At 38.4% G+C, this 26090-nt stretch overlaps 1 protein-coding gene across 2 annotated transcripts in view; it reads right to left on the bottom strand.

Annotated features, from left to right (window-relative positions):
* LOC148948514 (uncharacterized) overlaps nt 1-25808 on the bottom strand; it is a 72454-nt gene extending 46646 nt beyond the window's left edge. The window contains exon 1 of one of the 2 annotated variants that reach the window (XM_089093962.1): nt 25740-25808. In XM_089093962.1, the coding sequence (XP_088950088.1) occupies nt 25740-25793 (54 nt within the window). In that variant the 5' untranslated portion in view covers nt 25794-25808. Of the gene's footprint in view, nt 1-4581; nt 4601-25739 lie in introns of those variants that run through there. The other variant, XM_089093963.1, reaches the window with a different exon arrangement.
* Between the last annotated feature and the right edge of the window lie 282 nt (nt 25809-26090).

Raw genomic sequence — 26090 nt, 5'->3', positions numbered from 1 at the left:
ATAAGGTCTTCTCTGAACCATGTAATGTTGTAAGCGGAGTCTCCCCAGTTACTGTTTTGGGCCCTACCCTATTCCCTATATACATCAACAATTTGATGAATAGAACAGAAAACAACATCACTCTCTATGCTAATAACTCCAAGCTGTTTGGGCCTGCACACCAACAAAGTCTGCAGTGTGACCTTCATAAAATCCAAATGTGGGCACAACACTGGCTACTTGAATTCAACACATCGAAGTGCAGTGTCCTTCACCTTGGAAGCAACAACCCCCGTCACCAGTACAACATGTCCAATCCCAACTCACTGGCTAGCTTAGTACTAAAGACAAGTCCCGAAGAAAGAGATCTAGGAGTGCTGATAGATGAACAACTGAAGTTCCACGGCCACTGGCAACAAGCAGTTTTAAAAGCAAATTTAAGCCTTGGACTCCTCAAATGCACTATTACCAGCTGCTCCCGTACAGTCTTTCTAAGGCTCTATAAGGCTATAGTTAGACCCGTTTTGGATTTTGGTACGTGTCTCACCTCCCCTTCTTATAAGAATGACACCAGTCTAATCAAAGGAGTTCAGAGACGTGCCACAAAGTGCATAGCTGGCCTACAAGATCTCCCACACAACAAGAGACTGGAACGCATGCAGCTGCCAACACTTGTCATCAGATGCCGCCATGGTGATATGATGCTGACCTACAAGTATAATGCACAACCAAATAACACTCACATAAGCTGTCAAAACGTTTTGTCAAAACACGAACACTGCAACACTTCTTCTCTGAGCATGTTGTCAACACTTGGAATAGCCTTCAAGCTGAAACGGCAACTGCACCTATAGCTGTGTCCTTCAAGTCCAGACTTGACATGGAATGGAATAATAAGCCATGGAAATATGAGTGGGACTGTCCATCCCACTCAACTACTGACTGATGCCAACTTTATCATAATAAGTGTCTTGCTAGGAGGCTGATGCCACTTGTCATACCCAACCATCTTGCATACTTGATCCGAAGTTGCTGTTGTGTGGTGGTGTCAGCTCTACACCACTGAGAATGGTCTTTTCGGGCCATACCTACCTCGTGGCCACCGCTACCAAGTGGGCTTAAATTGCATCTCTCCAGCAGACCACTCCTATGGCGTGTCACTTGGCCCTAACACAGTGACGAATTTTTGCCATTATTGACCCGGAGCACAACAGATCCAGTATGGACCTTAATTTGCTCCGAAGTGTGAATTAAGGTAATTGAAGAAAATGGTTTCAGCATAAGGGCACCCAGTGGAGTAGCTAATTGTGGTGACAGTGTAAGAGGTTCTGACTTCTGCCAGTTTTCCCTGGCAGCAATAATTGGATGACAAGTTGGATACTGTATGGTAGCCTTACAAACTGACATGCAAATCTAGAAGCTGTTTTCTTGAATTATTGAGACACACCTCAGTCTTGATTTACTTGCTGCTTTCTTTGGTTGAGTACTTCCTTATGGCAGAGGTTCATGTTGAGGATGGACTTGTCTACAGTGGATAGAGAAGTGCTTGGAGATCTACTATCATCAGCTGCAATGAAACTTTCATTTGTAAGGGACTTGTAGGATGATGAGTTGGTGAATTCATGGGCACTAATTGGTGACATAAACACTTCTAGATCATTATTTACACTATGTACAGGGCTGGTATCTGGGGTATCAAACAGTCCATGGGTGGAGGGGGAGGGGGGTAGCTCCAACTTGGATGAATCAAGTCTTTTAAATAATTTTTCCCTGGTGTGGATAGCCAGGTTTGTCTCTCCTAGTTGAGTTTGGCAGATAAGGCTATTCTTTTCTCCTGATCTTCCCAGGATGCATCTGCACTGAAATGAATTTCCTTACATAGCTCATAGGATTTTTGCAGAATATGCCTCTTTATTTTTAGATTTGGGACAAAGAAGAGAATGTGGGGGGGGGGGGTTCTTGTTGGCTGGTTTCAGGTCAATCAATTTACAGTGGTTGCACACTAAGCATCTAATGTTGCATATGTTTGCACCCATAATGCCATACAGCTCTGCAAGTTGTCTTTTGATGAATGTCTTGTCATCTAGTAGGCTACTCCTGGTTGCTGGGGTATACCATATGCAACCACATTAAGTTTTCTCCTCTGTCTATCTTTTTCTTGTCTGAACACTCTTTGGACTTTGTCTTCAAGGTACAAATTAATGGCTTGTTTCAATTTATTTGTTTCCTCCTGCATTGCAGCTCCAACATGTTCTTCAACTTCTGAAATGGTGCATTTTTGGCAACATTTTTCTCAAGATCAGTAACACATTCCTTGACTTCATTTATCTTAGCAGTAATGTCTTGCTTCAGCTCCTTTACTGCACCTTTAACTATTTGTGCAATAGCCAAAGCACTAGGGACCTTAGATGTTATCAAATTTGATATTTCAGCCAATGAGGGGGTGAGGGGCGGGGGTCTGCTGGAGTACCAGAGTGCTTGCAAATCAAGCAGTACCACTGCATGTCTCCAATGGTAGACATTTTTGTGAATAGTTCATATTCAGAGCTGGGCATTTTTAATCATTCAATGCATAGCCATTTTTCATACCCAACACATAACACTGCCTTTGAATGTGACTCAAGACTGTATTTACAGCCAGCACAAAAATCTTGGACTTTTTGGGCTGACTAGATCCTGTTTGCAATCCCATTTAGGTGGCATCCTTTTTTTTATGCAACCATTGTTTCACAAAATCTCACATTAGACAGAACCTGTGGGAAGTGCTGATACTCAAACAGTTTTTCCTGTAAATTTATATTCTAACCATCTTTTGCATTGTTATTATATGCTGTATGTTTTTACTGAAACATTATAATGTTTTCTTGTAAATGTATATTATTTTTTGTATAATTTAGCTAGGGAAAAAGTGTATAAATCATTTGATGCCTTTTTTATACTCTTTCCAAATGCAAAAGCTTATGGCTTACTCTTTTTTTTTTTTTAAATAAATAATCACTTCTGGGACAAATTGCTTTTTAGCTCTCAAAAGGGCTAGTGATCTTTCCTTTGAAATATCATAGAGTTGCCTAAGGCCTTGTTTAAGAGCTAATTTGGGGCAATTTATATTACTGACCTACAAATACGGTGAACATACCACTTGATACCTTTTTTTTATTCTCTTTCTGAATATAATAATCACTTTACTTGGAAATTCAATTTTAAGCCCTTTGGATGATAACTTTATATATTTCTGCTAGCATTGCTCTTGTTTAAACTCGGTTACCCATAAATTGAATCAACTGTGATGAAATAGCAAACCAGAATACACATGGGAAGAGTAAAATTCAGGCTATATATTTCCACAAGAGGGTGGTAGGGGTAAAGTATAGCAGAGCTGTATTTGAAATATGTTAACTACAAGGATTCTGTATATAATGAAGTAATAACTGTTTTTTTCACCATTATGTTGTTTTATAGCCAAAAATAAGCAAAAAGGCATTATTGTTGAGGGTCTATAATGGGCATAAAATTGAATTTCCAAGTAAAGTAATTATTATGTTCAGAAAGAGCATAAAAAAAGGCAACAAGTGGAATGTTCACCTTATCTGTAGGTCAGTAATGTAAACTGCCCAAAATTTACTGTTAATTATTATATCTAACTAGTTTTCAACTAATCTTTTGACTTTACTTCATAACTTAAAACTATAGAGAAAGTAATAAGTTACCTTTTGGACCCAATTAATGGCTATAAATGGAATCTGTCCCATAAATGATTATTAAACTTGGAAAGAGCATATAAAAGGCATCAAGTGATGCATTCACTTTCTTCCTAGCTAAACTAGGCCTATAGGAACAGCCATTGTATAAGTTTACCTATTTTTTTCTAATATTATTAACAATTTTTCAGTATTATTTAATCTAGTAATTCTACTAAAATCAATAAGACAGATTGGTTTTCATAGGTAAAACAGTTTAATCAAACAAGCCATGACATCTACCAAGATAATAAACAACAAAGATATATGCTATATAGCCTGTTATTCAGGACTATAGGCTTACTGGGACTGTTAAAGGACAGAGTGCATTTTCAGGGTGATAACTAAGATAATTACATTAATAAAAAGTATAAAATAAGGAATCAAATGAACTTGTAACCTTTAGGCTTACTACCTATATTTTAGTAATATATTTCCTTTAAAACCATGCATGCAATAACCTACAGCCTCACCCTAATTTCTGTCCTATTAGCCTACATAAAGTTATGCATGGGCTACAACAGGAATATTTAGGCTAATCTGAATTGTTGCTGGGATCTTGTTTTGGTAAAATTCTAGTTTAGCTACTTTTCGCTATCTTAGAAAGGGGTTAGGTTAGGAAAACAAAACTTCCAGTAATGAATCCAGGGCCAAACACATACTCTTGGAAGGTATTGCCAAGCTTCTATGTTAACTCCCTTCCAATTTCTAAGTCCTAAAAATTTGCCTATTGGACAGAGACACCTTTGATTTGGCTGACATACTAGGCTTAGTCAACAACACAAATAGATTGAGGCTAAAATCATTCAAAAATTAACTTAATAGGCTTTATTTTATCTAAAAGATAACGAGATTACAAACCTACCAATATTGCTTAAGTACAATAGATAAAATTGACTGCAGTATTCTATTTCTTTAAAATCGTATTATTTTTCCAAAGTAAAAGAAGGTAGCAGAACAATTTATGGAATTTATTGCTCAAATGCATAAATATCCTATTTTAGGATATAGAAGATTAAAATAAAAGTAACTAGAACAAAGTTTCTCAAAAAATATTCTTACAAATGTTTTGACGTGAGGAAACTTCGAAATTTGGGACTGTAAGGTAATTAATTATAAGGAAACCAAAGGAAAGAGAGCAGAATAGGGAAAAACCAATGAAAAATGTGCGTTGCCCCACTGTTGGCTGCCTGCCAATAGATTTTAACCCTTAATAAGAAAAATATAAGTTTTAATTTGTGACTGAGTGACCCCTTTCCAGTTTGATAATAGTTTTATAATCCAGTTTCGTTATTAATTAGAAAAAACTGTATTTAGAAGGTAATATATTTTAAGCATTAGTATTGTTAAAACTAGTGTAGTAGATTTAAAATTTATTAACAACAAACACTCACAAAAAAATATTTTATTAGAAAAATTACCAATAAAAGCTAAATAAAAATTTATTGTTATTGCCGAAATTTTCGTGTGTGCACATCGTACACACATAATTTCTACTCATTTCTAAGTAAATATACATTCCCTTATTTTTATATAGCTTCTTAAACCCAAAAAGACAATTAGTTTCTTCTTTTTCTGTCATAATTCCTAGATTTGATTTGAATTTTATTCTAAACATATTACTTTCAATAGTTTCATAGTCAAATTTAATAAAATATTAAAGAAATTTTAATTTACTGTTTGAAGTCAAAACCATGTTGATTACACTGTATAATTTTTTTTTTATTTCCAACAAAATGTTATGCTGGACTTTGAACAAGTAAAAAAAAAATCCAATTTTTCTGTTGAAATTGTGACTTGCAGTTTAAATTCCAACTAGTTATTGAAATTATTAAGATTTATGTACCTTCCAGTAGAAAATATATGGTTTTCGAAGTAAATAGGCTATTTTATTCAACATGGTTTGGACTTCAAAAGCAGATTGAAGTTTCTTGAAATTCAGATTAAATTTGACTGTGGGACTGTTGAAATTAATAAGTTCAGCATAAATTCAAATCAAATGCTGGAATTATCATAGGCAGCGCAATCGCGCTTATTAACTCTATAGTTATGTCTTTTCGCTAGTTTCTGATCAACTTAATAATGATGTCTTTTATATTCTCTGCCTACTAAAGGCAGTTTTTTTCCTTGGTTTTCCAAACTAATAATGTTATCTTTTCGCTAATTTTTGCTTGTCGAAGACATTAAAAAGTTTTCCAGCCTTTTCAATAATTTTTATTACTAATTTCTATTCACTAGAATATATAAAGGTAAAAGTTATTTGCTCTCTTCCCCCTTAGTTCTTAAAGACCGAACCCCCTCGGAAATAACTACAATAAGGCTGTTGTTTCAACTTGTCAAGCTCTGAAGGGAATTTTCAACCTAATAAAGTCAACGTTCGCTAAATTTTCAACTTAATAATCATGTCTTTTATATTCTCTGCCCACTAAAGGCACTTTTTTCCTTATTTTCCCAGACTAATAATGTTGTCTTTTCGCTAATTTTTTCTTGTCGAAGACATTAAAAAGTTTTCCAGGCCTTTCGATAGCTTTTAGTACTAATTTCTATTCACTAGAATATTTAAGGTCCGAGTTATATGCCCACCTTACCCTTAATTTTAAGAGATTCATCCCCCTCTGAAGTAACTAAAATAAGGTTGTTTGTCAACTTTTCAAACTTTAAAGTGTTTACTCGCTAACTTTTGAAGGAAGTCATCTGTGCCTGCCTCCTGTTAGCATAATTCATACCTAGAATTTATGTTTTCTTTTTCTAGGCCGAGATCGAACGCCTCATGACCCAATTCATTCGGGAGGACCCGCACTGATAGAAGCAGCCTCCGAGGAGCTAATGACCAGGACCGATGACTTTACTGCCAAATGGTGGAGGCCAATCCCCCCTCGGTAAGTTTTCCATGACTATTTTTGAAATACATCCAAAAGGGTTTATTAGTAGTGTGGCATAGTTGGTTACAGTACCGAAGATATCTTAAAATGCCTCATAATATAATGATGCATTCCGGCGAGTAGTGAGGGTTCTATGAGTTCAAGGGGTCATGGTACCCTTTAATAATAAAATGAAACATTCCGGTGAGTAGTATGACTTCTATACCCTTTATCTCTTTTTAATAGGGCAATGCCTTCCAGTGAGCTAATATGGTCTTATTATTCTTCTAGGTTCACACAGCGTCATTACCAGGGCCCACTATTGAGATCCTGACACCACCACCTCAATTTCTTGACACTTCGATAGAAAGTAAACACGAGGGAGTTTTAGTGTAGGGGTGAGTCAGGATAGTACAGAGTTCCCCGACATTGATTTAGACAGTTTTTTGAGGGATGTCGGCCTTATCAGTGACTTTTTGGACTATTTATTAGAGCAGTTACCAGTAAGCGAAGTCGAGAGGGTGCTATAAGACGCAGCACCCACCCCTCACAGTGACATGGGGGAACAAAGTGTTGCTGGCTTGCCTCCAGTATTGCCTAATTTGTATTTAGCTGATTCCACTTTGCGTAACAGTCATGCGTGAAGAGTTGAGTTCGGTGACCCGTTTAATTCTTTAACAAGTGGTAGTATCCATAAAGATCCCATAGACACAGCAAATCTCCTACGTAAGCATGATCCGGGCACTTCTCGAAAACTATATGCAGGAGATGGGTGGATGGGACAGTATAAAAGAATCCATTACGTTTAAAATAATTTTTTCAAATTCAAGTTCGGGCTAGTTGTGCTAGCATCACATACAGACAAAGATGCAGACGCTTTATCCAGACTTCGTAATTTTGAGGATGTTTTTTCAGATTGGGTGGGTGAAATTTTTGATAAGATGGAGGGCTATAATGAGAATGGAAGTGGGTTGGTAGTTTTATTTATAGAAAAAATAGAGGTAAAAATAACTAAATTTAAAAAGGAGTTTGTTTTAAGATGCGGGAGGAGGAGCGAGAAACCTAACTTAAAAAATATAATGCAAATTTAAAGGGTGCTAAGGGTGTATGAAACTTTCTTTTCAACACGGACTTAGTGTTTCAAATAATCCGTCCTTGTGGCAGCGCATAAACCCGAAAGAAATGCTGTTACTAAGACAATGTTGAATAATTGGCCAGTTAATAGCGATGGGGAGGGGTCTGAACTTCCTGAAGTAGAATTTATCTGTTTAAAGGGTCAATATCAAATTAAATTCAAGGGGATTGACATTTTTGATAGGGGAAATGAACATTTGAAAGTTTGGACTACAGTTTTACAATTTGATGAAGAATATGAAGAAGGGGAAATAACAGATAAAAAGAGAGTAATATATTCCATAAGGGCACCGTCCATTGAGTCCGTGCGCCACTGACCATGGCTCCTTCACGAGCCTGCCAAAGATCCTGAATAATAAATACATTTTTTCCAATTCCACATATTAGCAGGGTTTTAAGTGAGGGTAAAAGGGGAAAGGGCACCTGCTATTACTGTCCAATGTGTCTTTCTAGATTTCATAGTCAATCAAAACTAAAAAGTCATTTAAAGCAGTGTAAGCGTCATGGGTATCAGTCTGTGGAAACGGTTTCATGGGAAAATGCCACCTTGCGGTTCAAAGCCTTTCAGAACACAATGTGGCAGAGCAATAAGGTGTCATTGGACATTGAGGCTGCGCTCACAGATGTTTATGATCCGTCAAATTTGAATCGTGCTTAGGAACATGAAGCCATTGCAATCTCTTTTGCGCATGTGCGAAGAGATTAAAGTAATACCATGCAATTGGTAGATTTTGTTGCGACTTTGGAAGGGGAGGATTGGGTTGGCACAGCTATGGTTGCTCTTACTAAAATAGCAAATAAGGCAATGTCGCGGCTGCACCATACACACTATCAAATGAATCTATCACCAGAAGACGAGATGGCTATTAAAAATCTAGACATTTGTTGGGTTTGTAAGAAGAAAATTTGTGAAGGGGATGCGAAAGCCCGGGTTCATGATCATTTATTGCAAGAAATTTTATTAAGGTGAAGTAATTTTTGGGAGATTGCGCATAAATCGTGTAATTTAAATGTTAGACAGAAACGCTTTTTTCCGGTTTACATGCACAATTCCAACTACGATTTGAAATTCAGCGTTGGTACGATTACAGAAAGGTGAAGTCGTAGATCGGGCATGGGTAGATGGTTCTTTTTCATATAGCATCATACCAAAATAATCTGAAAAGTTGCTAGTCGTAGGATTTAAATGGCAAGGAATTGGTAATGGTAAAGCGTACTTGAATAAAAGCCGTTTCCCTGATTCCTTTAGTTTCTTCCCCAAATCTTAAGTCAATTGATTCAAGAACAGAAAAGTGACGATTTTAAAAGCTTCCACCTCCTCAAACAGCACTTTCCAGATGAGGAAATTATGATTTATTAACATGTAAGGGCATATACCCGTACGAGTACTACAGCTCAGCCTCGAAGCTAAGTGAGGAAAAATTACCGCCCATCGCAGAGTTTTATGATTCACTATGCGATTGTCAATACAGCACGGCCGACTATGAATTTTCCAAGAGCGTTTGGGCAAAGGGAGGGTGTAAATATGGGTATGACTATTGTAAAATGTACCTTGTAAGAGATGTTTTGACGTTGTTAGATGCTGTCTGTAAAAAAAGGATAAAGTTCATGAAGAATCCAGAAGAATAGAATCCAGAAGAATTCGGATTTGGGGAAGTTGGATTTGGGGTATGATTTTTCCACTCCTAATCTGCTGATGGCTTTAATCCTTAAAATTAGTGTAGTCGAAATAGATCTAATCGCTGACGTCGATCATCACCTGTTTGTAGAGCTATCAATGACTGGAGGGTATGTTTCCCACGGGGATCGTATCCTTGAAACCGACCTGAATGGACAATGCACCGGTGAGAAGTCGGACGCCGTATTTTTGGATATGAAGTCCCTTTACAAATCGGCCATGTCTCAAATTTATTTTCTGTGTGGGAATTACCAATGGCTTGACGATCCTTCTGCTCCAGATTTCCTCAAAATTTACACTGTTGAGGAGAATGGACCACAAGGAAGGTTTTTCGAAATTGACGGTGAAATACCTCTGGTACTTCATGGCTCGGTAAAGAATTTTATCCCGAAGGAAATTTTAACAGATAATGGAACCAATTTTATATCGACATACATCCGAAAATTATACGAAATTCTCGGTATTAAACAAGTATTAACTACTCCATTCCATCCTCAGACAAATGGAGTGACAGAAAGATTTAACGGAACCCTAATTAGCATATTGAGACGTTTTGTAAGAGATGATGTAAATCAATTGGACAAAGTGCTTCCTTATGTCCCTTTTGCATACACGGAAACTCTACACCTAACTACAGGGTTCTCGCCATTTGAATTACTATTTGGGACAAACCCAAGGGTAGTGTTACACATTTTAAAGGAGTCATGGGAAAATGAGGAGAAAAATGAGGAAACAGTGATAATCAACTTGCTATGACTGCGATAGAAACTGTATAAATACCATGAAATTGCAAAAAGAGCATAAGGAAAATATGCAGACAAAACAAAAACATTGTACGATAAATCCGCCCAACTGCGCGAATTCAAGGAAGGGGGGGGAAGTCCTAATTTTATTGCAGGACTGAAATAATAAATTTGAATTAAGATTGAAAGAACTGTTTAAGGTAAAAAGAGAAATGAAGGATGTAAATTATATCATAGACCTACACGGAACAAGAAAAAAGGAAGAAGTTTAACATGTGAATTTACTGAGGAAATTTAACCAGGAAAATGAAAACCTCAAGGATCCGCAAAAGCGCTGTCTCATGATTTCGACCTCAGAACATGACGAGGAAAGTGTCCCTTTAGGTACAATAGACCCGGCAGAAACACTGATAAACGCCATTGAAAGGGTTTCGGCAGAAAAATATCTGAGCCAGGCTCAGAAATCCCAGTTAAATAAGTTATTCACGGAATTTGCAGACGTATTAACAGACCGAATCGGAAAAACAGAAAATGTAGTACATAAAATACTATTAAAGGACAAGAAACCAATAAAACAATACCCATACCGAATACCGGAATCAAAAAGAAAAGAAATGAAAAAATAGAGTGACCAAAGGCTCGAGGTAGGGATGATAGAACCATCAAATTCAGAATTTGGAGCACCAGTCGTATTAGTCCCGAAAAAAGATGGCTCCATTAAATTTTGCGTAGACTACGGAAAACTGAATAATATTTCTGAATCAGACGCGTACCCAATACCAAGACTGGATGAAATTCTAGAGTCAGTTGGCTCCGCAAAATTTATATCAATTTTAGACTTGAGAAGGGGATATTGGCAAGTAAAAACGGACCCAGATGATTCAGCCAAAACTGCCTTTATTACTCCATTTGGGTTGTATCAATTTAGGTACATGCCATTCGGACTAAAAGGGGTACCAGCAACATTCCAAAGGATAGTAGATTATATTTTAAATTCCTTACCCTATATAAGAGCCTACTTGGATGATATTATAGTATTTTCAAACTCGTTCAATGAACATCTAATCCATACGGAACAAGTATTAACCTGGATGAGGAGAGCAGGACTAACTTTGAATGTAGAAAAATGTAAATTAGTGCAGACACAGACAGAATACCTGGGACACAAAATCGGAAACGGTATAATAGCCCCATTAAGGGAAAAAACCGAAAAAATTAGAAACGCAGCAGTTCCGACCACAAAGAAAAAAGTTTGGTCATTTTTGGGGTTGGCAGGATATTATCAAAACTTCATACCAAATTTTGCAACAATTGCTACACCTTTGACGGAGTTAACAAGAAAGGGGGCCATAGACCCCATTAAATGGTCACGAATTGAATAAAATGCATTTAATACACAGAAAGATGCTCTTTGTAACGAAAGGATACTGAGAAATCCAGATTTGTCCTTACCATTTGTGCTACAAACTGACAGTTCAGATTACGGATTAGGGGTAGCTCTATACCAAATTTTTGTAGATGTGATAAATACAATCAAATTTATACCAATGAAACAATCTAAAGCATAATTATCTTTTTTCAAAATTGACAAAGTATGACTTGAGATAATTTAGTAGGTAAAAAACGGTAATATTCTGGATATTGACGAAAATATACAATAGTGACAGATCACAAACCATTAAAATGGCTAAATATAATGAAGCCAGATAACCGACGATTAGCACGGTGGGCCCTGTGCCTACAAGAATACTACTTCGAAATAAAGTCAAGACCATGGACAGATAACGGGAACGCTGACGGCATGTCCCGATTAGAATAAAGAGATATATAAACAATAGGGGGAACAATAAAATGTCGGATGGGCTGTGCCTTGAAAACATAGACAATAAGGGGGAAAAAGAGGTCAAAGACCCATGGGGAATAAAAGAAGATGGATACAAAAGAGAGATGAATGACCTACAACGGGTTGGGGGAAAGTTGGGAGATATTGAATGTCGAGTCGGATTGGAAAAATTTGGAAATGAATCTGAAATTGGTATTATCAATTCAAAAGATATGTCGATCCTTTATGAGGGGGAGGAATCCCTCGGGGAAGATCCCCTGCGGGAAGTCGCAAAAGATAGCCATTTTCCTCAATGCACAACTGGCCGACAAGTTGTGATCCCTTTACCGAGATTTTGCCTTTCTGATCTGGAGTCCATGGGGGATACTCTCTCCCAGTCACTTCATACTTCACCCAAACCGTTGTCCAGCAACCCTATTCATAGCTGTTATTCTTCATGGGAATCGACAATTATTTCCGGCAAATTCTATTCAGTGCGATATGTATTCAAATCTCATTTTCAATTAGCATTAACTTATATTCTTAATTTAATTATCCCAGGGGAGGGAACCCAGAAAAAACCGATTCATGGTTCGCTCAAAATTTTACTTCATTCCCAGTAACCCTATCGTTTTCACAGGCCTGTGTATTTTCGGCCTTAGACTATTTGAAATTATACCAAGGGGCAATTTACTTTTTTTTTTATCGAGATTTGGGGTTGTTTCCACAGATAGAAATTAAGAGGCAAGTGCAGCCAATTTTTCACGATGGCTGGCATCATCACATGTGCCAGAAATTGATTCTCTGCTCCTCTCAAATGTAAATTCATGAGAGCAAGAAAATTTTTGTTTTTGATTGTGCTGTGCACAATGAATTTCTATGAGTCCCGAGGAAGACATCCTACAATTGTTTCCAACGGAGGAGGAAGAGAAGCTGCTGAAAGACGAGGAAAACTTCATAGTACCCCATACTACTCGGAAGGGCAGAAACCCTCGCACGGCAGGAGCTCTCAGGAAGAAATGAACCTGGAAGACCTGGAAGACCAGAGCAAGATAAAAAGGAAATTTAGTGTTTATTTTAATTTGATATTGTGTTTGAATTTCCAGCCAATCCAACGGGAATGTGGGTCATTTATCTTAGGAGGGAGGTGTTGGAACCCTTGGTCCCAGTTTTGTCAGATAAATGTCCCTCCCAGATTCATTTCTTTCGGCCCCTTAATTATTTTCCTTCCTTAAGTAATAAATATTAATTTTCCTATTATTTTTTTGACGCCATTTTGGGTCCTCTTAACTGCGTACGTGTTTAATAGACCACGAGGGAGACATTGCGCAGTTAGGGAGATTGGCCAGTAAATTAGTAAGTTCAAGGATTGGCTGGAAAGATTCTTTACCACCCCTAATAACACCCGCCGCGTGCTGCGGCTAGCGGGCTGAGAGAAAAAGTCCATTTTTTAGTTAGTTCATTTTATAACGCGTGATTCTGAATACAGTAAGCATTTTCTATGTACTCTTTAACGTTTCAGCTTAGGTCGAATCTAAAGGGTTAATTAGAAGATCTTATCAGTAAACTTTGGCTTTAGATGTGGCCATAGACCATCCGATCACGTTAGTATACAGAACGGTTGGAGCAACCGCAGAAAAACCACTAATTTGGGGCCAGCGAGGGATCTCCCCCTTCAGTAATTGGCATAGCAACTCTTTGCGCCTTTTTTGCCTTTAAAAGTGGTGACCCCGAACAATAAACCTCCAATAGTCAGCATCATATCACCACGGCGGCGTCTGAAGACGAGTGTTGGCAGCTGCATGCGTTCTAGTCTCTTGTTGTACGAGAGATTTCGTAGGCCAGCTATGCACTTTGCGGCACGTCTCTGAACTCCTTCGATTGGATTGGTATCATTCTAATAAGAAGCGGAGGTGAGACACGTACAAAATCCAAAACGGGTCTAACTATAGCCTTATAGAGCCTTAGAAAGACTGTACGGGAAAGGCTGGTTATAGTGCGTTTGAGGAGACCAAGGCTTGAATTTGCTTTCGAAACTGCTTGTTGCCAGTGGCCATGGAACTTCAGTTGTTCATCTATCAGCACTCCTAGATCTCTTTCTTCGGGACTTTTCTTTCGTACTAAGCTAGCCAGTGAATTGGGATCGGACATGTTTTACTGGTGACGGTGGTTGTTGCTTCCAAAGGGAAGGACACTGCACTTCGATGCGTTGAATTCAATTAGCCAGTCTTGTGCCCATGTTTGGATTTTAAGAAGGTCATGTTGCAGACTTTGTTGGTTTGCAGACTCAAACAGCGTGGAGTCATCGGCATAGAGAGTGATGCTGTTTTCTGTTCCATTCATCATATCGTTGATGTAAATAAGGAATAGGGTAGGGCCCAAAACAGTACCTTGGGGGATTCCGCTTACAACATCACATGGTTCGGAGAAGACCTTGTCACCATTAGTTGTGAAGAGTCGAACCGGCTGACTCCGACCAGTCAGAAAGTTCATGACCCAATTGACCACGTTCGGATGGGTGCCTGCTGCTGAAAGTTTCAATCTGAGACGGTTGTGTGGTACCTTGTCAAAAGCCTTGGCTATGTCTAGTAAAATCAGGTCCACAGGGGTTCCTTTCTCCAGGTAATCTGTTATGGTGCTGTATGTCTCAAGGAGATTGGTCTCAACCGATTTTCCTGGCAGAAATCCGTGCTGGTCGGGGGAAAGAATATTATTATTATGGAGATGTGTCAAAACATCAGCATTCACAATCCGCTCAAGGGTTTTTGCCACCGCTGAGGTCAGACTGATGGGTCTATAGTTTATGGCTTTGGTGCAGTCACCTTTCTTGAATATTGGGGTGACATGGGTCAGCTTCCAGTCTTTGGGTGCCTTTTTTGAGTCAAGTGACAGTTGGAATATATTGCATAGTGGTTATGCAATTTCTTTGGCAAGCTCCTTCAATAGTCTTGGGTGCAAGTTATCAGGACTGGTGGACTTGTTTATATCTAGCACTTCAAGTCGCTTTTGGACAATAGGGGGGGGAGAGTAGTAGATATGGTATTAGGTTTGGAATGTTGTATGGTGGACTATGAGGAAGAGGACCATCTAGTTCATTGGTGAAAACTGACGCAAACAGCCTGTTTAGGAGTTCGGCGATGTTCTTCAAGTTGGTCACTTCCTTGCTATCATCTGTACTGAGTGCTTTTACTGACCGTCTGCTGTGGTTCTTACTTGATACGTACTTCCAGAACTTCTTCGGGTTATTCTTACTATCATCAGCTAGCTTGGACTCGTACCGTGCGTAAAGTTGTTTAGTTAGGCTTCATAGTTTGTTTCGAGCTTTCGCAAACTTTTGGTAGTGTTCTTCCTTCCCTCCTTTATTGTACTTTCTCCAGTACCGTCCCCTCCTGTTTATTTCCTTGCGTATCTCGGGGGTCATGAAAGGCAGTGTTTTGGGCTTTGGTGTGAGTTTTACTGACGTGTGTTTTTTTTTGAAGTGTAAGTAGCTCGTCCTTTAGGTTAGCCCATTGTTGGTCGACGTCCCCTTGAAGTAAAGGTGACCAAACTACGCCTTCCAGCTCTGTTCTGATTGCCCCGTAGTCTACATAAGTTTTCTTTGTGTAATCATTTTTTATCTTACAAAATGACACATTCACTTCTAGGATTAGATGATTGCTCTTTCCGAGAGGAGGTAAGTAATTTATGTTCTAAAGCTGGTCTTTATCCCGTAAGAACACTAGGTCAAGTAGAGTCGGTCTCTGTAAAAGTCGGCCTCTAGTAGCTTGTTCGACAATCTGGTAGAGATTAAGGTCGTGAAGGCAGTCTGTGAATAGATTTGTGCTTCTGCTTCTGTTCATAAGTACAGGTATATACGGATATCCCTCCTTCCACATGAGGTCAGGGAAGTTGAAATCACCATTTATAAAAAGGTTCCCCGTGTAATTCATAGTTGCTTTATGCAGCATTGTTGCTATTGTCCGCTCGGTTTCTTGGCAATCTGAGGCAGATGGGCTTCTGTAAATACAGCCTACTCTGGTTATTACTCCACCGTCGTCATCACATAGGTCAAACCATACAGATTCGACAAATTGTGAGTTACCCGGGAGACATAATGATTGTATACTATAACATGTCTTGAATAGCGCCAACATACCACACCTGCATTCTGAATACTGTAGGTTTGACATGACACCATACCCTGGAATCTTAACATGGGAATCTTCGAGCCTGTTTCTACTGGACTTGGGACAAACCTCAGTCAATCGGACCAGATCATAATTTTTGGAATAAATCACGGATTTCAGCTCGTTCAATTTGTTAAGAAGTTGGTCGACGTTAGTAATTAGAGCATAAAAATCTGTACTTACTCGTTTTTGGTGTTGCTTACTCTGGTCGTTGGTCCCGTTGCCCGGCTGACCCGAGTCCTCATCTGTTTTGCCTAAAGTGGTTGCTGGCGCTTTCGAGTTAGCAGTGTAGTAGCTTCCAGAGCTTGTTTCGCTCTCCAATGAGCTGTCACTAGTCATGGATGAGAGTCTTTCCGTAGAAAAAGCACTAACATGTTCGGTAACACCCATATTTACATTATTTACACAGTTCACAACTTGGAATTCTACATCTGCATCGGGTTCGGAGGAGGGACTTCTCCTCCGCTTTTCGGGTTTTTGACACAATACGGAGGTCACGGATTGCGAGGTTTCGTTCACCACCAGCTATTCTGTCCTTAAGCTCTGCAACAAGTGCTTTATTTCTCTCTTGATCTTGTTTCAATCGATCATGGCGGAACTGTACTGCTCCTTTCCTTGAGAAAGACTCTTTCAAGATCTGTTTTTTTAATTTGAAAGGATGACACAGTAAACAAAAGGGGCGGTGCCGTATTCCGGGTTGGATCACTAGCCTGTATATTCTGCTTTAGGCGACGGAAATTAGTTAAGGGACCGCAATTGATTCCGTACTCGGTTGATAAAAACTACTTGAGAGCGTTAGTGTCATCAATAGAAGCGTCGATACCGTATGCAACAATGTTGTTTTTCCGTGACTCTCGGTCTTTTTCAGCACGGATGATCTGTCGTACTTCGGATTCTAACGACTGCTGAAAGTTAGCACTAAGTGCTCGGACTTCTGCTTGCACAATTTGCTTCGTTTCATCTACGCTACATTTTGAGGATAGGGCCACTTCAACACTATTTACTTTGTCTTTTATAGAACCTAGCTCAGCTCTAAGTGCACTCTCAGTTTGCGCAATGGTATTGGAGAGACTACTCTGAAGGTTTCCTATTGCTTGCGTGATCACAGTAGTAATATCTTGGATAGTAGCTGCGGGTTGGGGAGGGATAATGGATCTAGGGGTGGTCACATTTTATTTGCACCAAGCACAGTCCCAATGGAAACCATTTTTCTCTTGCATTTTCACAAGAAGTTCATACTCTGTATCGGATATTTTCGGCCAGTCACAATATATCCATTTCCCAAACGCATCACAAATTACTGCTTTAAAGTCCTCTTCTAGGTCTGAAGTACATAACAGGCATCTGTCCACATTTTTCTGGGGGCTCTCTCTGGGACGTTTTGATTTTGGCGGCATTTCGGGCACGAACAAATTTTCCACCAACAGGAAATTGTATTGGCAACACCAGTTATGTGTCTTCATGAAAAATGGCCGTTCATCCTAATAACCTATATAACTTTATTTTGACTTTTTCAGGTTTAGCAATTCTTTGCCTTTGCCTGGTTTGAAAAGGAAAATTTCCTTTCCTTTCCTGTTATGTAAAGGAAAATTTCACCATGAATGTTCATGGGAACCTTATAGAAAATAATTTAGTTCCAAGAGTGAGTGGCATCGCCATTCGCTCTTTAAAATATAAATATACAGTTCAGGTTGAGAAAAAAGCCATGTCCACCATATCAGACCAAGTCTATGTACGTGTGGGTGGTGTGAAGGTACTACCACATGGCTATTACCTTACTTCATATCGATTTGATTGTGTAAATTATAGAAAACAAATCGGTCTTGAGAAAGGCTTATAGTTGGGAGAAATGGGGGGGGGGGAGGTGCCGTCTGTGGGGAGAGGAGGGCCGTTTTTTCCTTCGCCAACTCAGCACCGCCTTTTTTTATCTAGTCATTTCCAGTGTTTTATATTTATAATTTTTTTTCGTTGCGCAAAGCGGTAATTTTCAAGTGTTTAATTTTTACTTGTTGCTCTTGAGTGTCATCAAAAGCCTTATATGATGACGTTCGTTGACACTTTCGTCAATAAACGGCACCGCAAAAGAACGTGGTCTACAACAACATTCCGTTTCGGCTCAAGGTCGGCAATAAGCTTCTGTTTTGAAGGTGTCCAATGCATACCTACTACTCATTCTCTACTAATGATAAACTATAGGGCCTCAAAGAGTCCGTAGCCACCGGTCTATTGATGCAGGGGAAAACAAAGTCCTTTACCGAGTCATGAGCCTCCAGAGGTATTTCACCGTCAATTTCGAAAAATCATCCTTCTGCCCAATCCTCTTCCAGAATCTAAATACACGGAAAATAAGGAGCAGAAGGATCGTCAAGCCATTGGTAATTCCCACATGAAAAATAAAAGTGAGATATTGCCGACGGATAAAGGGAATTCATACCCAAGAAAACGGCGTCTGACTTTTCACTGTATTGTCCAGTCGGGTCGGTTTCAAGGATTCCCTCCCCGTTGAAAAAATACCCTCCCCTCATGTATCTCTCTACAAACAGGTGCTAATTCATGTCGTCGATGGGACCTATTTGAGCTTCACTAATTTTAAGAATTAAATCCATCACCAGATGAGGAGTGAAAAAATGATACCCTAAATCCAACCGAAATTCTTCAAGAATTTTGTCTGTATTTTAACAGACAATATCTAACAACGTCTAAACACCACTTGCCAAGTACATTTTACAATAATCCCACCCATTTTTAAAACCTCCGTTAGCCAAAACTCTCTTGGCAAATTCATAGTCACCAGTGGTGCATTGACGATCGAGAAGTGAATCATAAAACTCTGTGATCGGGCCTAGGCTGGTAATATGAATTTCAAATCATAGTTGATGAAATTTCCTTCCATAAATGATCTTGGTCCTGGGATGTTACATGCCTCTCGTTAATATTTTTTTTGCAAACCCAACAAATATCTAGATTTTTAATAGCCACCTCGTATTCTGGAGATAGATTCATTGGATAATGTGTATGGCGCAACCGTGAAATTGCCTTATTTCGTGTTTTAAAAAGAGCTACCATAGCTGTGAAACACAATCCTTCCCTCCCTATGTCTCAACAAAATCTACCAATTGCATGGCATTTATTGAGTCTCTTCGCGCATGCGCAAAAGAGACTGCAATGGCTTCAGGTTCCTTAACATGATTCAAATTTGAGGGATGACACACATCCGTGAGCGCAGCCTCAATATCCAATGATACCTTGTTGCTCTTTGAAAAGCGTTTTCTGGAAGTCTTTGAAGCTCAAGGTGGCATTGTCCCTTGAAACCGTTTCCACAGACTGGTACCAATAACGCTTACAGTGTTTCAAATGATCTTTAATTTTGATTCACTATGCAATCTAGACAGACACATTGGACAGTAAAAGCAGGTCGCCTTTCCCCTTTTACTCTCACTTAAAACCCTGCTAATATGTTGAATTAGAATTAATGTACGATTGATTCAGGATCTTTGGCAGGCTCGTAAAGAAGCCATACCCAGTGTTTCATAGATTCAATGGACGGTGCCCTTACGGAATATATTACACCCTTTTTATCTGTTAGCTCCCTTTCTTCATTTATTTCATCAAATTGTAAAACTGTAAACCGAACTTTCCAATGTTCATTGCCCTTTCGAAAATGTCAATCCCCTTCAGTGTGATTAGATAGTGCCCTTTTAAACAATTAAAATCTACTTTAGGAAACTCAGACCCACCACCATTAACTGCCCAATCATCCAACATTGTCTTACTAGCAGCATCTCTCGCGGGCTTATGCCCATCCGCAAGGACGGAATATTTGAAACACTCTATGCCCGTTTAGAAACGAAAGTGTTGTAAACTTTTAGTACCCTTTAAATTTGCATTATATTTTCTAATTTAGCTTTCCCGCTCCCCCTCCCACCTCTTAAAACAAATTCCCTTTTAAATTTAGCAATATTAATCTCTAATTTTTCTATAACACCCCGTCAAAATTATGCGCACCCTCAAACACACCCTCAAAATTATGCAAGTCTGGGTAAAGCGTCTGCATCTTTGTCTGAATGTGATGCTCGCGCAACTCACCCGAACTTGAATTTAAAAAATAGTTTTAAATACGATGGATTCTATTATACTGTCCCATCCACCCATCTCCTGCAAATGGTTTTCGGGAAGTGCCCGAATCATTCTTACATAGGCATGTACTGTGTCAATGGGATCTTTATGGATACTACAACTTTTTAAGGAATTGAACGGGTCACAGAGTTCAGCCCAATACACATGAATGTTACGCAAACTGGTATCGGTTTAATACAAATTAGGCAATATTGGAGGCGAGCCAGCACTACTTTTTTCCCCCTGTCACTCTGAGGGGTGGGTACTGCGTCTTCTAGCACCCTCTTGACCTCGCTTACTGGTAACTGCTCTAATTCATTATCCAAAAAGTCACTGCTAAGGCCGAGATCTCTTACAAAACTGTCTAAATCAATGTCTGGGAATTCTACACTATCCTGACTCACTCCTACACTTAAACCCCCCTCATGTTCACTTTCCTTTGAATTGTCACGAAACTGAGGTGGCAGCGACGAGATCTCAATAGTGGTCCCTGGTAATGACGCTATTGAATTAGAGTTCATAGAGTTAACAGCTAAATAAGTTTCAATTCAGTCGGATAAAACACATGCTTAAAATCTCTTTAAAACAACTTAGCTTGCGTAACTAACAAGTTTGACCACTACTGATGTATTAGTGAATTTTTATAGCTGTGACGTCAGAATCTTTTAATTAGAGACATAGCAATCTATCATTCAACGAGTGAACTTAATTGACTAGTTATACCGGTCTTAGACTCTGTCATTTGGATACTGCTTGGATACTTGGCAGTAAGTCTGTATTTAATAAAATTCTAAATGAAAACATAAATCTCACCTGAGAGCGGATTTTATAGCTAAAGAAATATGTCGTCAGTCAGCCAGAAAACTTTTGATGATGGAATGAAGGCACTGGGAAAGAAACTGGATCTATTAATTAACCAACAAAAAGAGTTTGCTGTTACACTGTCCTCGATTTTGGATGAGGTTCAGACTTTGAAAAATGAATCGAAGTCTCGAGATGAGAAGACTGCTTGTCTAGAAAGCGAGCTTGAGGATAAAGAATCAAAGTGTGACTCAATCGAAATGAAACTGCTGGAAATCGAAGCAAAATACCAAAAACTTAACTTAATCATCTTCGGATTACAGAAAGAGAAAAACCAATAGACAGTTCTCACGAATGTGTCTACGTTACTGACATCAAAAATGGAAATCACGGATAAAATCCAATTATCACAGTGCTACCGAGTGCCTCAGAAGTCAAATGTGTCTAGCCGTAAGGCGATCACCTCTCCAGTTTTCGTAACAGTGTCGACAGAAAAAGATATTCTATCAATCTTCAGTTCAATATCAAAGCTGAAAGGAATTGGGCTCCGGATTTGCACGGACTTGCCACCCAAATTAAACTCTATTAGAAACGAGTTACTGTCTAAGAGTAAGGAAATGCGTGAGAATGGATCCGCTCAACTCACACGAGTGAAACAAAAAGGGGCTAAACTCTGGCTAGAGTATAAATCGGATTCTGAGTCGCAGTGGGCAAAAGCATAAGAAATATTAAAGGCGACTAGTGTATGATGTTAGATCAATCCCGCTCTAGATTGATAATTGTTTCGTTTTTGTGTTTGAGATATGTTCATTTTTTATTTTGATGTTATTTAGGCTAGCTCGGTTCAAATTTATTTTGATTATTTCTACCCCAGTTATTTCTGTTCTACTTATACCTTCTCAACTTGTGTCTTCTCGAAGGATGATAAGCATAGTTGGTTTCCATGACTCGGCAGTGGTACGGGCTCCTTATCACGCGGGCTTACTGGCGCGGGGTGGGATCTTTCGATTATTACTTAGTTGACTTTAAAGTTTGCGGGTGCGGGGGGGGGACCGATAGGCCGGTGGCTTTGGAGGGGAAACCCCTTAACCTATCTTTACTTTCTGAAACTTTTCGGTCAAAGAGAAAACAACACTTTTTCTAAAATAAAACCGTCATCTTACGTTTCTCCTGATGAAATAAACAGACTTGAAGATAATTCATTGCGAATGGGGTTTGTGAATGTACAAGGACTCATGAGTTCTATTGATGAACTATCAAATTTATTGCCAGCAAATCAAATTGACATTTTGGGGATTTGTGAAACATTTATTAATGATAAGACACATTATAATGTGAAAATCCCGGGATATAAATTCGTTGATAAGAATCGACTAGTCCATGAAAAAGGTGGTCTTGGATTATTTTTGAATGATGGAGCGCAGTTTGAGCGACTGCCAGAACTAGAAAAATATAATGTTAAAAAAGTGTGTGAAATACTGGGGGTTGAATTTCGGCTTGGGACTAAAAGAAATTCAAGTTTGTGTTTTGTATAACCCCCCGTCGGCCCCAATACCACTTTTTTTGCAATCTATGGAGTCTTTACTATTATCTTTTGATTATGAGTATTTTTTATTTATGGGGGATTATAATAGAAATATGTTGGAATTTAATGAAAATACCCATAAAACAGAATTTATTACATTAATGATATCAAATTTACTAATTCCTTCTTGCAAAATTCCAAAGCGTGTTGAGTTGAATAGTGTAACTCTCATTGACAACATATTTTTAACAACACCAGCTACGTCTTCACAGGTTGTTCTGAAGGATTTCTCTGATCATTTTCTTTTAATTTCTGATGTGAGATACCAGATTCATAAAATAAAATCACCAGAAACAGCAACCTGGATTATTAATAAAAAAATCTAGTATGTTTAAAGGATAAACTGCATTTAACTGATTGGTCTCCTGTATTTAATGCTGATGAAATAAACTCTGCGACGGATTATTTTTTAGAGGGATTTCATGCTGCACTTGATGAGTCGTGCCCAAGAGTAAAAAAAAGAAAACGAAATATAATCAACCCATCCAACCATGGATATCGCCAGCCCTTTTGACGTCAATAAAACATAAAAAAAATCTTTATAAAACTTTTATATCTTTCGAGAGTGACGAAAATAGAAGAACCTTCAAAAATTATAAAAACCTACTTTCAAAAATAATACGCAATGCTAAAATGAAATTTTATTTCGATTCTTTTATTGAAGTAAGTAAGCCCCAAAGAAAACTTGGGAACTAATCAACTCATGTTTAAATAGGTCGCGGACGTCTTCTTCACCATCAAAAATACGGGATGCCCATGGTAATACAATTGAAAGGGAACTAGAAATGGCAAATTACATAAATTTTCATTTCGTGTCAATCGGGCAGTCAATAGCTAATAAGCTCCAACATAATATGTCCCATGGGCAATGTAATTATCCTACGTACCTAGGAAGTCCTTCTGAGAATTCTGTTTTTAACTCCGGTAACACAAGAAGAGCTTGCTAAGGTTGTTAAGCTTTTAAATACTGGAAATTCCCCGGGGATTGATGAGTCGTCGACCAATATTGTTAAAGCCATTTTACCTAGTATTAATAAAGTTATGTGTCATTTAATAAATCTGTCATTTAGATCGCGAACTTTTCCGGATTCTTTTAAAAAAGTGAAAGTGTTACCGCTATATAAAAGTGGTGACCGGACTAATTGCTCAAATTATAGACCCATTTCTATTCTTTCGGGTTTTTCTAAAGTAATGGAGCGATGTTTTTATAATCGAATGTATAATTTTCTCTGTTCAAAAGACTATTTTTCAAAAACTCAATATGGATTTAGAAAAGAGCATAGTACGCAGGATGCTATATTAACTATGGTACAATTTATTCACGAGTGTCTGGACAAAAAATGGATACCGGCGAGTATATTTTTGGACCTTGAGAAGGCCTTTGATTCGTTAAGCCATGAAATATTGTTGTATAAATTAAACCACGGTGGAATACGAGGACCAGCGCACGGTTTTATCGCATCTTACCTAAGTCGTCGCTCCCAAGTGACTATGATCAACGACACAATTTCGGATCCATTTCTGTTGTCAAATACTGGTGTCCCGCAAGGCTCAATCGTGGGACCACTGCTTTTTTTAATATATATAAATGACCTTCCATCAGCGACAAAAAACCTTGGTCTGAATGTTCTTTTCGCTGATGATACCGGATCATCACTTACTGGATATTCGGAAGAGGATCTCAATGAGAAGCTGCAAATCGTATTTTCACAACTTCTTGTATGGCTAAAAGCTAATCGTTTGTCACTATATGCATCAAAAACCAAATTTATCATTTAAAGTAGAGTTGGGCAGAATGCACAAGGAATTTCAACTATATTTGATCATGCTACAAATATTCAAATTCAAAGGGTAACTTCGTTCCGGTATCTGGGTATTATTATTGATGAAAATCTGTCATATAAAGAACATTGCAATAGATTACGGGTTAAAGTTGCTCAGGGGGTTGGTATAATGCGAAGGTTTCAGCATTTTTTTCTATATGAAATCCTACGTCTAATTTATTTTGCGTTGGTTCATTCTCATCTTACGTATTGTCCTCTGATATATTTGGCAACATTCAGATGTCATGTGAAACCGATACAAATTCTTCAAAACTGGGCTCTTCTAATTTTAAAGAAATATTTACCATCACCGTCTTCGTATCCTAATAAGAGTAAAACTGAAACTCTATATTTTCTAACTAATATTTTACCTGTTTCACAGATATTCAGCCTCAATTCTTTTTTATTTCAGGTAAAATATGACCGGTCGGAACTACCTACGTACTTTCGTTCGAATAATTTTTTCCCTGTGCAACATGCCCATTCTTATGAAACCCGTCATAAATGGAACATTCAGCACCTAAAATTAAGCACAGAGAGATCACGGTTCTCGCCATTATTTTCAATCACGGGTTCATGGTGTATTCATCTACCATTTATTGATTGCAGCAAATCTCTTCCAAATATAAAAAAGCAACTTCATTCTATCCTTATAAATAATTTTAAGAATTAATAATATATTGAAAATCTGGGTACATTTGATAATATTGTTTTGTTGGGTGTTTTGCCCCGTGAGATGCCGTTCAGCGGTTACCCTTATTCGCCCGTTTTTTTTTGTTTTTTTTTATTGGTATTTTCGGTGGATATTTGCCCGATGTCAGTGGGTTTGTGGGGTAGGAGCCCGTCTATTTGTGAGTCATGGAATAACTGTAATTTATTCTTTTTTTTTCAAAAAGGTTTATTCCAATTAATGTACCGGGTTTTTCTCATTTGACCTTGTGTCTCCGGCGTTTACCCTGTATTTATGTCTATTTTGTACAAATATTTTAAAATTAAAACTTGAACCTTAAACCTTGTGGACCTAGAAGAATAATAAGACCATATTAGTTCACTGGACCAGATTGCCCTATGAAAAAGAGTAAATGGGTATAGAAGTCATACTACTCACCGGAATGCATAATTTTATTATGAAAGTTTACCTTGAGCCCTTCAGCTCATAGAACCCCACTACTCGTCGGAATATTTCAATGTAATATGACGCATTGAAAGGTACATTCGGTGCTGTAACCCCCTATGCCCACACTACTTATAAACCCTTTGGGAAGTAGTTAAAAAATAGTCTTGGAAAACTTACCGAGGGGTAATTGGCCTCTGGCCATTTTGCAATAAAGGTTTCGGACCAGGTCATTAACTCCTCGAAGGCTTCCTTAACCAGTGCGGGTCCTCCCCCAATGAATTCGGCCATAAAGCTTTGGATCTCGGCCTAGAAAAAGGAAAACATAAAGTTTAGGTATGAATGGAGCTAAGAGGAGGGGGGCACAGATGACGCCTTCTAAAAACTAGCAAATATGCATTTTAAAGTTTGAAAAGTTGAAAAACAACCCTATTTTTGTTATTTCTGAGGGGGATAAGTCTTTTGAAACCAAGGAGAAGGTGGGCATATAACTCGGACCTTTAATATTCTAGTAAATAGAAATTAGTGATA

Source organism: Artemia sp. Qi Xiang Cuo, chromosome 9 (assembly GCF_049724085.1).
Source record: "Artemia sp. Qi Xiang Cuo chromosome 9, ASM4972408v1, whole genome shotgun sequence".
NCBI lineage: Eukaryota > Metazoa > Arthropoda > Branchiopoda > Anostraca > Artemiidae > Artemia > Artemia sp. Qi Xiang Cuo.
This window is presented reverse-complemented; position numbering and strand designations above follow the sequence as displayed.